This window comes from Vulpes lagopus, chromosome 6 (genome assembly GCF_018345385.1).
Source record: "Vulpes lagopus strain Blue_001 chromosome 6, ASM1834538v1, whole genome shotgun sequence".
In the NCBI taxonomy this organism is placed as follows: domain Eukaryota; kingdom Metazoa; phylum Chordata; class Mammalia; order Carnivora; family Canidae; genus Vulpes; species Vulpes lagopus.
Window position 1 is genome coordinate 69,631,970 of NC_054829.1, and position 13,085 is coordinate 69,645,054.

Sequence of the window (13,085 nt, forward strand, 5' to 3'; positions counted from 1 at the left end):
GTTATCGGAGGGGCCAAGAGCAGAGCTAGCGGCATTAGGCTTCATCGGGGCACTCCCGACTGTGACCCCCTTGTGCTCGTCCGGTCCGCACCCCGTTTCCTGAGCTCTGTCGAGCGCCTGAAGAACACTTCCACTGGCCCCAAGTAGTGGAATCCACGATTCTGCACACTCCCTTCCAGGAAAACAAACCTTGGGGTTGGGGTTGGGGTGGGGGCGGCCTTTCTATAGCCCAAAGTGAAGCGGCCGCTTTAAGGGGAGTGGGTGGGTTGGGGTGGTTCGGGTCACGTGGTAGAAGTGGCCGGGTCGGCTCCAGTTGATGATGTCGCGGCGGGGCCCCAAGGAGGGATTGGCCCAGGCCTGTCTGAGCGCTGAGGCCGCTCCCTCCCGGGGGCAAGGCGGAAGTGGCGGGACGCGCAGTGGGGCGGAGGCGGGCCAGCGAGGGTGGACATGAGTGGTCTCGGCAGACTCTTCGGGAGGGGTGAGCCGGGGCGACGCTGGTCGGCGGGAGGTGCTGGCCGCGGGGCTGTGGGGCAAGGCCGCGGCCCCGGGCGGTCCCGAAAACCCGGTCCGCGGCCCAGCGAGGCCTCCTCACGTGGCAGGAGGCCCCGCCTTGTCGGGGAGCCTGGCTCTGGCTGCCCTCCCTTCCCCGCCCCCCGAGGAAGAGCGGGGGGCCGGCCCGAGACGTGAATGGACGCCCCCACTGTTGAGGCTGGGTGGGGGGATGAGTCCCCGGCTGTCGTCATCTAGCCCTTCCCGAAACGCTGGTGCACCCTTTATGCCGGCCAAGGGAATCTGAGGTGGTGAAGGAGGACTGCCTACTTAAAGCTCCTGGTGGGGGACAAAAACTGGCACGCACAGTGTAGGGTAGCAACTCCATGGCGGGGATGCTCCTACCAACCAGGGAAGCGCCGAAGCCGAAGCAGTGTGGGGGGTTGTGACCCAGAAGGCTAGAGGTATGCGTGGAGAACTGAGATGCTCTAGGGAGAGGTAACTGCAGGACCAGGAAAGAGTCTGGTGTATTTGGGGGAAAGGAGTTCTGGCGGCCCTGTGTGCGGGCGCGCGTGCTAAAGAGGATGGAGAGGGACACCTGGGGGGCTCAGGTGGTGATCCCCCGGTCCTGGGGTGGAGTCCCTCATCGGGTTCCCTGCGGGGAGCCGCCTTCTCCCTCTGCCCGTGTCTCTGCCTCTCTGTCTCTCATGAATAAATAAATAAAATCTTTAAAAAAAAAAAAAAAAAAAAGATGGAGAGGTAAACAAAGGCCAGACCAAGAAGGGCCTTGTATGTCTCATTAGTTTTGGATTTTATCCTGTAGAGGCAATAGAGTGTGGAAGGATTTTAAGCAAAGGCTGTCCTTTTCTTTCTTTTTCTTTTTTTTTAAATTGTTAGAAGTGCAGAAAAGGAAGGGGAAAATTGAGATCAGATTTTTTTTTTTTTCCCTCTAGTCCCAGTACTTTATTCAGTTTGATCCTGTGGAGTCAGGACCTTGGGCATCTCCTAGGACAGCAAATGGAACAGTGATTACAAAAACAGACCAAACTTTGGTTGGGAGATGATAACTGGGAGGCTGTGCATGTGTAGGGACAGGGGGTGTATAGAACTCTATGCCTTCCACTCAGGTTTGCTTTGAACCTAAAACTGCCCTGAAAAACAAAGTCTATTATTTAAAAAAAAAAAAAAAAAACTAGAAATTACTTGAAAGGCAGCTTGGAATAGCAAAAGAATACTGGATTTGGAAGTCATACTACCACCTTTCGATTCCTCCTCAATTCTTACTGGTTGTGATTCTAAACAAAAAAATTTCACATCTCTGTAACTTTTCATATGTGTAAAGTGAAGATAATACATTCATTGTAGAGAGTCATTTTGGGATTCATAACACAGTGAAGTGCCCCGCACACATTATGCACTCAGTGACTGGTGGCTAATATTCTTCCTTCACATAATATGGGCCTGCTTGATTGGACTCCAGGGAAGAAGGAGAAGGGGCCAACCCCTGAGGAGGCAATACAGAAACTGAAGGAGACAGAGAAGATACTGATCAAGAAACAGGAGTTTCTGGAGCAGAAGATTCAACAGGAGTTACAAATGGCCAAGAAGCATGGGATAAAAAATAAGAGAGGTAATGGGGGAGAGGTGCCAATGGGGCGGGCCTAGGTGGGAAGCAAGGGATTTTGGTTCTGATGTTCAGGGTGTGGGCTGGGTCAGCCGCCCTACAGGCTTTGCGGAGGAAGAAAAGATTGGAACAGCAGCTGGCACAAACCGATGGGACATTATCCACCCTGGAGTTTCAGCGTGAGGCCATTGAGAATGCCACCACCAATGCAGAAGTACTTCGTACCATGGAGCTTGCTGCCCAAGGCATGAAGAAGGCCTACCAGGACATGTGGGTACGGGGGGAGGGAAGCAGGGGACCCAGGCACTGGGGAAAATAGATTGGTATTATAATTTGAATCTTAAAACCTCAGAATGTGAATTTACAGTATAGATGGCTATGACAGCTAGACCTTGGTCAGTCTTCTTGCTTCCTGTAAGATCTCTGCTGGCCAAAGCATTACAGGGAGGAAAGAGGATTTTTCTAATTTTTAAAATTTTTTTAAAAATATTTTTATTTATTTATTCATGAGAGACACAGAGAGAGAGAGGCAGAGACACAGGCAGAGGGAGAAGCAGGCTCCATAGGGGGATCCCTGGGTGGCTGAGCAGTTTGGCTCCTGCCTTTGGCCTGGGGCGTGATCCTGGAGTCCTGGGATCGAGTCCCATGTCAGGCTTACTGCATGGAGCCTGCTTCTCCCTCTGCCTGTGTCTCTGACTCTCTCTCTCTGTGTCTCTCATGAATAAATAAAATCTTAAAAAAAAAAAAAAAAGAAGAAGAAGAAGCAGGCTCCATGCAGGGAGCCTGATGTGGGACTCAATCCCAGGACCTCGACCACTGAGCCACCTAGGCATCCCGATTTTTCTAATTTTAAAGATCTTCAGAAAGGGCAGTGCAGCCTGTCTTCCCCATTGTGGCTTCTTGCCAATTTTCAGGCCAGCCTTGTCTCTGTACAATATCCCAGGGATCTCTTCTGATACCCATGGATTTATCAGTCTGAGGCCACAGACAGGAGGAGAGATGGGAGAGTCAGGAGGGTTGTTGCCTGATTTCTTGACTGTATACCTTGTTTTCAGGGACATTGACAAGGTGGATGAACTGATGGCTGACATTACAGAACAACAGGAGGTGGCCCAGCAGATTTCAGATGCCATTTCTCGGCCTGTGGGCTTTGGAGATGTTGTAGATGAGGTGATTGAGTGAGGGGTCAGGGAATATGGGAGAAAACATGAGACCAGCCAGAAGGAATACTCAAGAGAATCATGGGGCAAGTTTGGGGGATGTGGGGCACTCCAAAAGTGATATATTTTTGGAAGTAGAAATTTCCTTTCTTCATTTTATTTTTTTAAGTGTACTTATTTATTTTAGAGAGAGTGTGTGAGAGCATGGGAGGGGAGGGGTAGGGGGAGAGAGAGTCCTAAGTGGACTCTGCTGAGCTCAGAGCTCGACATGGGGCTCAGTCTTATGACCCTGAGATCAGGGACTTGAGATCACAATTTGAGCTGAAACCAAGAGTCGCATGCTTAACTGCCAGTTTTGTTGTTCCATATCCAGGATGAGCTATTGGAAGAGCTAGAGGAGCTGGAGCAGGAGGAATTGGCCCGGGACTTGTTAACCATGGGTGACAAAGAGGAAGAACCCCCCGTTGAACTGCCCAGTGTACCCTCTACACATCTGCCTGTGGGACCAGGTACTCGGGGCTATACTATTATCTCAAGGACTTGAGGAGGTGGGATAGATATGGGAAAAGGTTATTCCATTTATATCCTGCTTCAAAGGAATCAAGCAGAGAGGGCTGCTGCTACAGTTGCACAGGTTGTTGACTGCATAAGGGCACCTGGCTGAAGAGGAATGAAGACCAAATTCCAGCTTGTGCCTCACTCAGCAAGCTGTATACCTCCTGGTATAGGGCTGCGAGTGCTAGGAGAAATTTTACAGGGTGCTCTGGGAATTAGCAGCAGCCCAGCAAGCAGAAGGATCACACCTCTAGGTTCTTTGCTGGGGAGAGAGAACCCAACGGACTCTCAGGGTTATAGCAGGGGATTGTTGAAGTTGCTAAGGTCCTAACACTTCTTTCTTTCTCTGGGTATCCTTGTCCCCGAAGCTCCCGAAGCAGACGAAGATGAAGCAGCACTTAAGCAGTTGGCTGAGTGGGTATCCTGATAAGTCTGGGTTGCTTTTCCCGGCACTGCCTTCATTGGTCTCTTTTCCTTAAGTGCCAAGTGCTAAGCTAAAGGAACCTACCTGTTGGGGAGGTCCTGCTGAGCAGTGATAGTGTGACACTGCCTGGAAAGGGGTTGTTGCCCTCCCCTTCTTGGCCCAACTCTGAAAAAGGATGTTGGCGCGAGAGGAGCCCCCAGGCCCCCTTCTCTTTGATAGTAGTCACGGTGCCTTCGTTCCCAATAAAATCGGGCAGATGGAACTGTAGTGCTTATACTGCCTTGTCTACATCTGAAACCCTTCCCTGGCCTTTGGAGCTTTGTTTCATTCAAGCAATGAATCACAGTGGGAGTAAGAAAGGAAGTAATGAAGTGTTGGAACAGAGAAAAAAATGGGCGTTGACAATATCTTGGCCTACTATGTTCTAAGTAGGTACTATTTCATCTTTCAAGTTGGTTTGTCCTAGAGCTGCCTAATGCTGAGGCTAAGCACAAGTATTATTTATCTTAGAACTGTATAGAACTGTCTCTGAGTCCTCTTTCATTGCTTTCCCCCAATCATGCCTCTGCCAAGATGGCCCCATGATTTACTACTCATTTTCCTTTTGCAAAGCCCATTTTTAGGAAAGGGAGGGACAATATGGGGATAAAGGAGCAACTGGCTTTCCTTTACTCAGAACCCATGGTTCTGGCTTGGTTTGAACTTTTTTTTTTTTTTTTTTTTTTTTTTAAGATTTAGCTATTTATTTTGAGAGAGTACACGCGTGCATAAGCAAGAGGGGCAGGGGAAGAAGAGAGAACCCCAAGCTGACTCCCTGCTGAGCACAGAGCCTGATGCAGGGCTCCATCCAATGACCCTGAGCTTTTCAGCTCAGGACACTCAACCACCTGTGCCTCCCATGCGCCTTTGTCGTTTGTTTCTAAGAGCACTAGTTGAGGGGCCATGATTCACTGGGATTTTTTTCAATAGTGAAACAACTACTTGTAGGAGGGAGCAGGAACCAAGATACATCACACATCTTGATACCCCTGATATTTGTTCTTCAAAGAGAATATTGCCATCCCTTTGGACAGTAAACAGAGATAGAGCCATAACCAAACAGCAGCCAGGGCCTCTACCCCCCTACTTGAACATTTAGAATGCACATAGATACAAAATAGTGAGCATTTCCTTAGCCAGAATAAAGAAGCTTCCCAAAAGTGGGTGTTCATCCCAGCACCCTCTCTCCCATGAGCTGCATATGTGCTACATTGTGAATTACCACGTGGACTTCACAGGTGCCAATATGGCTGGTTCCAGACTGGTTAGAAATCCACCTCTTACCCTCAGTAGTGTTTCTTGCTAATGTTCCCCTGAGGAAAGAATGTCTTTGACCCCAGCTAGTAAAACTAAATCAGAAATAGATTTATTATTGGTATAAAAGATTTTTAGCCCCAGACCCTCCCGCTTTGCTCCTCTCTCAACCCCCTTTCAACCACTTTTAGGTGTTGATTTCCAAGGATTGGTGCCGATTAGGGGTGCTGGGGGGTTGGCACATGGCTTCAAGCAGCCTGATCTCATGGGTGGGTTGCTCAGGCTGGAACTTGAGCACCCAAGGATCCTTGATGATGTCCAGGATGGTGGCACGCTTGGTGGCTTGGCATAGTGTCTGGAGGACCAGGTTCTAGGGCAGAGGAGAGAGAGGTCTTGGCTGAGCTTGCCCCCCATTGTGCCACACAGGCAACTAGCTGTTGGACCTGAGAGAGAAGCAAGATAGCCCATCACACCACTCTGGTGAAAGGGGGTATGGCTCTGATTTTATCTTGAAGAGCCTGGCATTTATCTCCTTGGAGGAGAAGGGAAGGAAGGGTTCCCTGGGGGAAAACCCTTACATAATCCCCTCCTGGCCTAAAGAGACAAGAGGCTGAAACCTGCTTATCCCTCACACGCCCAGGGGTAGCCCTTTAATTCCCTCCTCAGCAACTACTCTAGGGTAGGGGCTCAAGTGTGAGATTGCTCTGGTGGGGAAGAGCCTCCCCCAGGGTGGGGACTCCTAGGATGGGTATTCCCTCCCTGTAGGTTATCCCCAAGGCCTCAGCCCTCCTGGGGGAGCCAGCACCTTGCACTCCTGAGAGATGGAGTAGTTAGATGGAAAAGTGACCTCCTTTTGAGTCTCTTTCAGCAGCTTCTTGAGATTGGTGTCATCAAAGGGCAGCCGGGCGACCACTAGAGTGTAGAGGATGACGCCCATGCTCCAGGTGTCAGACAGGAAAGGGTTGTAGGGCAAGCCCAGCAAGATCTCCGGGCATGCGTAAGCAAAGCTGCCACAGTAGGTCTGGCTGAGGTGGGTAAAGCAGTTCATTTGGCGGTAAGAAGGGCTACTATGCATTCTCTGGTTAGAAGGCACCATCTTGGCGAAGCCAAAGTCTGAGATCTTCACGTTCTCCCGCTTGTCCAGCAACAGGTTCTCCAACTTTAAGTCCCTACCAGCAGCAGAAAGGCTGGGGGTCAGGCTGGGAAGAGGGCTCAGTATTAGACCGGGAGCTGAAGGGCCAGGGGTCAGAGGCTAGAGGTGGAAAGGCAGAGTGGGAGAGAGGCACGGTCATGAGGACACAAGGTAGAGAGGGAGGAGCTGCGGAGTTGTAAGCAGAGCCGCGAGGTGAGAGAGGAGGGTACCTGAGGACCGCTGGGGCTCATCATTGTACTTCATAGAGTGCTGTGCTCACAGAGGGTTGCTACATAAACGTTCTTGAGCAAAGCATTAAAATAGAGGGGATGAATAGGCCTAGATAACCCAGGAAGGTTGAGGGAGGGGGAAAAAAAGGGAAGAAAGTGGGAGACATGCATGATACCCCCTTGAGAGCCCAAAGGCCCCAGCCTGGGTGGCCGTGCCCTCACCGGTGCACGATGCCCTTGCTGTGCAGGTAGGCGATGCCCAGGGTCATCTGGGAGAACCACTTGCCAGCAAGGGGCTCAGAGCAAGCCCCGTACCGCTGGATCCACTCGAGGACATCACCACCCTGAGCCAGCTCCAGAATGATGTATACTCGGGATGTGGTTTCAATGGCCTGATAGAAGTTGATGAGGTACTTGTGCCGCAGGACCTTCATTACCTGGCCCCAGAAGAGGGATCCATCAAACCTAGGAAGGGAGAACCCTGGCTGTGCTCCCAGCCCTCCTGCCATCCCACTGCTAACCTACTTAGAACCATGCAAAAGGATTAAATTCCAGAGGGCTGGTGGGCTGTGGGTGAACCCTATGCTTTGGACTTTTACTTTGTTAGGGCCTGTGGGTGAATGGAAAGAGGTTGAATTTACATGGAGTCCTTTTCCTGCTGCTCAGTAAGACATTCAGCCCTGGTTGTGGGGGAGGGAGCAGGTGTGCTGGCTCCCCCGCTTCCTGACCCTACCCTTTTCTGAGAAGTCTTTAGCAACTCAGTATGAGTTCCCTCTTCCAGCCCCCTTTCCAACCTGTATCTCACGGGGCAGGAACTTGTTAAGATAGTCCTCAGAGGCCTTCTTCTTTGAGATGATCTTGACAGCCACCATGACCTTTTGCTTTGTGTAGTAAGCTTCGTACACGGTCCCATAGGAGCCATTGCCAATGACCTTGCCCATCTCGTAACCGTACTCCTCCATTACAGAGCGGTAGGCAGAGGGGGTTGGTGCTATCTCCAAGGTGTCTCCCTTCCCCATGGTGTCAGGCTTGCTGAGAGCAGGGAACTTTGCTATTTAAAAGCCTATTTATCTGCTCAGAAAGCCAACCTTGAGCTACTGAGGGCTAGGATACCAAAGTAAAGTTAGTCTCCAAATGCTTGCCTATATAGTCACGCCAGTCTGGGGTGCTGGGCTCAACTCTCCACTAGGAACGTGGAGGGGGATGAAGGGAGCAGCAGTTCTTTTTTGTTCCCACTAGCTGTTGTTACTTCTTTCTCCTCCTGGTTACGGAACTCCCAAGGTCCTGTGTTCCATATACCTCACAATTCACCTTCTTTGTGCCCCTGGCCACGAGGCTTGAGAATGAAGTGCACTGTGGAATAGATTCCTGGAGGCAACCTCTGCAACCTGGTGAGATGCCCGCCCCCCTGCCCCGGCCAAGATCTAGTCCCTTCAACCATCCACGTTTATGGAACACCCACTGTGTGCCAGGCAGTATGCGAGTACTGGGCCAAAATAGCCCATAACGCCAACAGAGACCCTCTGCTCCTAGAGTGTATTCTCCAGCATGAGAAACACGTGTGAGGATATTACAGAGACTTACAAGGTGTTGGAGAAGCCTATTCTAACGAATCTTAACCTTAAGTGATTTTTTTTTTTCTTGGCTTAAAGCAACTGCCTTTTTTCTTTTTTTCTTTTGCAAGTTGAGGTGGGCTCAGTGGCTGGTTCTTCTGGTGGCCTCATCTTAATTGGGATGGCTTGTTTCTGCTGTATATGGTCTCACTATCCAGTGGACTAGCCAGAGTTCTTTGACATAATAGCACTGAATTTTAAGAGGAAAAAAAAAAAAGAGAAATTGCATGGTCACCTGAAGCCTAGACTCCAAAGTTGCAAAACCTCACTTCTACAAGTAAAGACAGTTACAGGGTTACAAGGATCTCTCAGATCGAAGGGGTGTAATAGACTCCACCTGTGAACCCTGAAATGCATTCTTGTCTTGCTTTCCATGACCCTAAGTTCTATAGTTTTACTCCTATCCTTCTAGCCATTCCTCAGACTTCCCTGGAGCCTTATCCTCTTTATCTGTCCCTCCATCATATCCTGAAGGTTCTACCACAGGCCTTATTTCCTCAAAGCTTTATGTCCTCCCATTAGGATCTCACCCATTCCCAACATTACATCAATGCTGACTGCTCCTAATCTCATCTCTATCCCAGATGTCCCCTGGAGTTCCAGCACCAGTTGCTCACTGGACAGCACATGGACATGTCTTCCTCAAGTATCTTAAACTCACCCTGTCCAAAACTGAACTCTTTAGGTTCTTGCTCTAGACTTTCTCTGTTAAGTTCTATACTCATTGCTTCAATTTACACACCAGGTGTCATCCTAGACCCTTCTGTCTGCCTTAGCCCCTACATCCAATCTGTCACCTCTTCTCCCTCCTAATTATCTTTCATAATACATTCTGGGATCTTGGAGCAGCTGCCACTGTCTTAGGTCAAACCTCCATCAACCGATCACTCTAGCAAGCTTTTTGCTCCCCTCAGGTCTTCACCCTGAACTCCAAGGCATAACACTGGTTTTATTCCCACCTAAAACAATTCATTGCCTCCCCTTTCTCCTCAGGATCGAGTCCAAATTCTTTTTTTTTTTTTTTTTAAACCAGAACGTTTATTTTGACTAATCGTTGAAATCCTTAAGATGAACTGGATGCTGCAACAGCTGCCCTCTTGGGCTTAGGTGTCGTTCCTTCATAGAATCCATGCCTGAATCTGCGGTATACAATTTTCAGGTGCTTCATTCTACCAGTCCCAGTGGTATTTCGTTTTTTAGCCTTGGCACTCCCAGTTATACTTTCTCTTCCGCTTGGCTGGGTAGCCACACTTGCCGCAAGTGGACTTCTAAAGGTGGCAGGCCTTAGAGCCATAGTGGCAGCACAACGTCTGCATCTTATTGCGATGCTTTCCAAATGATGATGTCCCCTTCGTCATCTTGTTTCCACGGCCAACCCCAAAGAGAAGCCCAAATTATTTTATATGGCTTCAACATCTCTCCAATTTTATCTCTTAAGATACATGTAATGCTCCAACCAAACAGAATCACTTGTCCTTCACTGCTGTTCCCTCTGTCTTGGCGGACCCTGACTCTCCCTTCAGGGCTTAGCTCTGAGCTGTTTTAAGGACACCTTTGCTGACCACTCAAACTCAAACTGGATGTTCCTCCTTTCTGGGTAATCCCAGAGCCCCAGTACTTTCTCTGTCACAGCATCTAACGTAGTGTCTGTAATTGTGTTTTTTTCTGCTTGCATATCTCACTGGGGCTGTAAGGGAGGTCAACTGACCAGAAGAGGGAGATGAAGTCAGAGGTTTGAGAAGAATGGGTTGTGGAGAAATGGAAGAGAGCTCATCCAGAAAATGAGCAGGATCACTGGGCAGCATTGGGGGGTCCAAATGAGGTTAAAAACACAATTTATAGACACATGATTTTAACACAGTGTTAAGATTTTTTTAGCATGTTGGGTATAGGTGCTTGCATATTGGCCGATGAACCCAAGATGAAGGTTTCCCTTGGCAGCTGGGAAGAAAGAATAATGGAAGAGAGGCATCAAGAACACAGGCAAGAATGTAGTTGAAATGATGGAATACAGAGTCAGCTGCATGGGTTAGAAACACAAGCTAGAAAAAGTCCAAAGGGACAAAAGGAGGGGTTGTAGGTCTCGGTGAAACGGAAGAACAAGTTTGGAGGGAATGAGAGAACAAGAGATTGTGGTCTCTTGATAGAGGGGTATTCTGGATTTTTTGTTGTTGTTGTTTTAAAGATTTTATTTATTTATTCATGAGAGACAGAGAGGCAGAGACACAGGCAGAGGGAGAAGCAGGCTCCGTGCAGAGAGCCCAACATGGGACTCGACCCTGGGTCTCCAAGGGTCATGCCCTGGGCCGAAGGCAGTGCTAAACCACTGAGCCACCCAGGCTGCCCAGTTACCTGGATTTAAAGACTATGTGTGTACAGGGTGAGGGGGGGGTGGGGCACGCAGGGAAAAGAACAAGAGAAAAATCAGATTTATTTCTATCTCTCCCCCTCCAAAATAAACAAACAAAAACCCTCAACTCCATTTATGGAGTTTGGTATGGTATGGATTATGCCATAGGCTACTGGTAAATTCCTATCTGACAGCCTGCTGCTCCTGCTGGCAGGATGGTTTCAAAGTTTGTTAGAAGCTAGATGTACATTCTCAAACGACCAAGATAAGTTGTCCAGGGCATACCATGGTAAGGAGGCCCACCCAGCCCTGCCCATCTCCTGCTCCTCTGGATAGGTAGCTGGCCCCTGGAGATGTAGGTAGCTTGGTGGCAGCTCTGTCCCTCATCATGTCTAGGAGGTAAACCAGTTCATGCGCGAAACGTGTATTAAGCTGCCTACTTTATACAAAAACACTGCTAAGTCCTAAAGATATCAAGATGGATAAATTATAGTCTTCTTGTGAGTACTTAGTAATTAACAAGGAAGACAGACAAATAAGTAAAATAACAGTACAGTGAGATTAAGAGTGCTATAAACAAAGACTGGAAGATGTAAAGGCAGGCTTTATGGAGGAGGCATTTGCACTGTTCAAAAGGAGTCTCTGGGCAGGTAAGCAGGGAATGGTAGACTGGGGAGTCTAGGCAGAGGGAACTATATGAGGCTTGCAGGCTTGAGAAAACATGGCATTCAAGATTCATTTTTGTTTGTGTTGTTTAAAGATTTTATTTATTCATGAGACACACAGAGAGAATGAGGCAGAGACATAGGCAGAGGGAGAAGCAGGCTCCTTGCAAGGAGCCCAATGTGGGACTCGATCCCCAGACCCAGGATCACACCCTGGGCTAAAGGCAGATGCTCAACCACTGAGCCACCCAGGCATCCCGGTATTCAAGATTCTAATCTGAATACAGGAAGGGTTCCAAAAGGTAAGGTACCTGGAGAAGTAATAAAGATCCAGGTCTGACAGGCCTCATATACCACGCTTTTTAGAGTTTATCCTATGTACTCATGGTCAAATTTTGGTTAAAATTATCAAAGTCAGAGCCTGTTAAAAAAATAATGATGCCCAGACACCCCCTCCTCTAAGATCCTGATTCTGGTGGACCTAGGTGTCTCTGTTTTGTTTTTTAAAGATCTTGTTTATTTATTCATGAGAGACACAGAGAGAGAGGCAGAGACATAAGCAGAGGGAGAAGCAGGCTCCATGCAGGGAGCTCGATGTGGGACTCGATCCCAGGACCCCGGGATAATACCCTGAGCCAAAGGCAGATAGATGCTCAACCACTGAGCCATCCAGGTGCCCTGGTCTCTCTGTTTTTAATAAGCTTCTAGCTGAATCTGATGCACACCAAGATTTGAGAGCCACTGTTGCAAGAAATAATATATATAGTGTGTGTATAAATATGAATCTTTACAGCAGCAGAGTGGAAAATGGATCCAAGAGCAGAGGTGACCAGGAGACTAGCAAGGTGGCTTACTATGGTAATTTAAGTGAGAGAGGATGGGACCTGAACCAAGGCAGCCAGGGAAGGCAAGTATTTGGAAGATATTAAGGAAATAAGCAGCAGGGGGCCAAGTGGCGATGATCCAAGGAGGCTGGGGGGTGGGACCAGGGAATAAGTGAGAAAGGGTCCCAGATTTCTGGCTTAAGTTACTTTTATAATTACAAAACTCATTGGTTATCTAAAAAACTCCCATCTCCTACTTCCTGGAACCTCACCTCCTCCTCCGCCAGGGAGGAGGGTTGGGGCAGAGAGGTCAGAAGTGGGTAAATGGAGGACTTTTCAGGCCTGAAGCCACTTGTGATTTTTCCCTTGTACCACTTTCCCCAGGCAAAGGGAACCTTAAGTCTCCATACTTACATGCTGCCCCCACGTGGCCAGACGGAAGTCACTGCCCCTGGGTCTGATCTTCGAAACTCCCCTAAAGGCTCATCCCCTTAAAATAGCGGAGACGCGACAGCCCCAGGGGCGCAGCGGTTTAGCGCCGCCTGCGGCCTGGGGTGTGATCCTGGAGACTCGGGATCGAGTCCCACGTCGGACTCCCTGCATGGAGCCTGCTTCTCCCTCTGCCTGTGTCTCTGCCCCTCTTTCTCTCTCTGTCTCTATAAATAAATAAAAAAGAAACCTTTAAAAAAAAATAGCGGAGGCTCCCCACAGGGAGCTTCTCCATCT

At 48.9% G+C, this 13,085-nt stretch overlaps 2 protein-coding genes and 1 pseudogene across 6 annotated transcripts; 1 reads left to right on the top strand and 2 right to left on the bottom strand.

The window, feature by feature from the left end:
- Positions 1-321: 321 nt before the first annotated feature.
- On the top strand, positions 322-4,514 carry CHMP4A (charged multivesicular body protein 4A). Of its 2 annotated transcripts, none has more exons than XM_041758396.1 (6): positions 322-478; positions 1,970-2,119; positions 2,206-2,383; positions 3,169-3,283; positions 3,647-3,782; positions 4,179-4,514. In XM_041758396.1, exons 1-6 carry the CDS (start codon positions 448-450, stop codon positions 4,253-4,255), a joined length of 687 nt encoding a protein of 228 aa, XP_041614330.1. In that variant the 5' UTR covers positions 322-447; the 3' UTR covers positions 4,256-4,514. The 2 variants fall into 2 exon arrangements, with proteins under 2 accessions (XP_041614330.1, XP_041614331.1); XM_041758397.1 differs by having other exon boundaries at positions 4,197-4,514.
- Positions 4,515-5,635: 1,121 nt separating this feature from the next.
- TSSK4 (testis specific serine kinase 4) lies at positions 5,636-12,897 on the bottom strand. 4 transcript variants are annotated; one of them, XM_041758392.1, is made up of 4 exons: positions 12,774-12,897; positions 7,130-7,372; positions 6,351-6,714; positions 5,636-5,915 (listed from the first exon to the last, which is right to left on the bottom strand). In XM_041758392.1, coding segments are annotated over exons 1-4 (792 nt in total). In that variant the 5' UTR covers positions 12,776-12,897; the 3' UTR covers positions 5,636-5,732. The 4 variants fall into 4 exon arrangements, with proteins under 4 accessions (XP_041614326.1, XP_041614325.1, XP_041614329.1 ...); XM_041758391.1 differs by having other exon boundaries at positions 6,351-6,744; XM_041758395.1 differs by lacking the exon at positions 12,774-12,897 and adding an exon at positions 7,702-7,926 and having other exon boundaries at positions 7,130-7,344.
- LOC121492989 lies at positions 9,584-9,878 on the bottom strand (annotated as a pseudogene).
- Positions 12,898-13,085: the final 188 nt, after the last annotated feature.

Bases quoted from the DNA above. Each gene is read 5' to 3' on its own strand.
- CHMP4A (XM_041758396.1), top strand. From the start codon at position 448: ATGAGTGGTCTCGGCAGACTCTTCGGGAGGG. The intron at 479-1,969 runs GTGAGCCGGGGC...ATTGGACTCCAG, and splicing joins CGGCAGACTCTTCGGGAGGG to GGAAGAAGGAGAAGGGGCCA. The intron at 3,284-3,646 runs GTGATTGAGTGA...TTCCATATCCAG, and splicing joins TTGGAGATGTTGTAGATGAG to GATGAGCTATTGGAAGAGCT.
- TSSK4 (XM_041758393.1), bottom strand. From the start codon at position 7,926: ATGGGGAAGGGAGACACCTTGGAGATAGCACCAACCCCCTCTGCCTAC. The intron at 6,745-7,129 runs GTGAGGGCACGG...CCCTCTTCCCAG, and splicing joins AGCAAGGGCATCGTGCACCG to CCTGACCCCCAGCCTTTCTG. The intron at 5,916-6,350 runs GTGCTGGCTCCC...CCTCTGCCCTAG, and splicing joins CCATCTCTCAGGAGTGCAAG to AACCTGGTCCTCCAGACACT.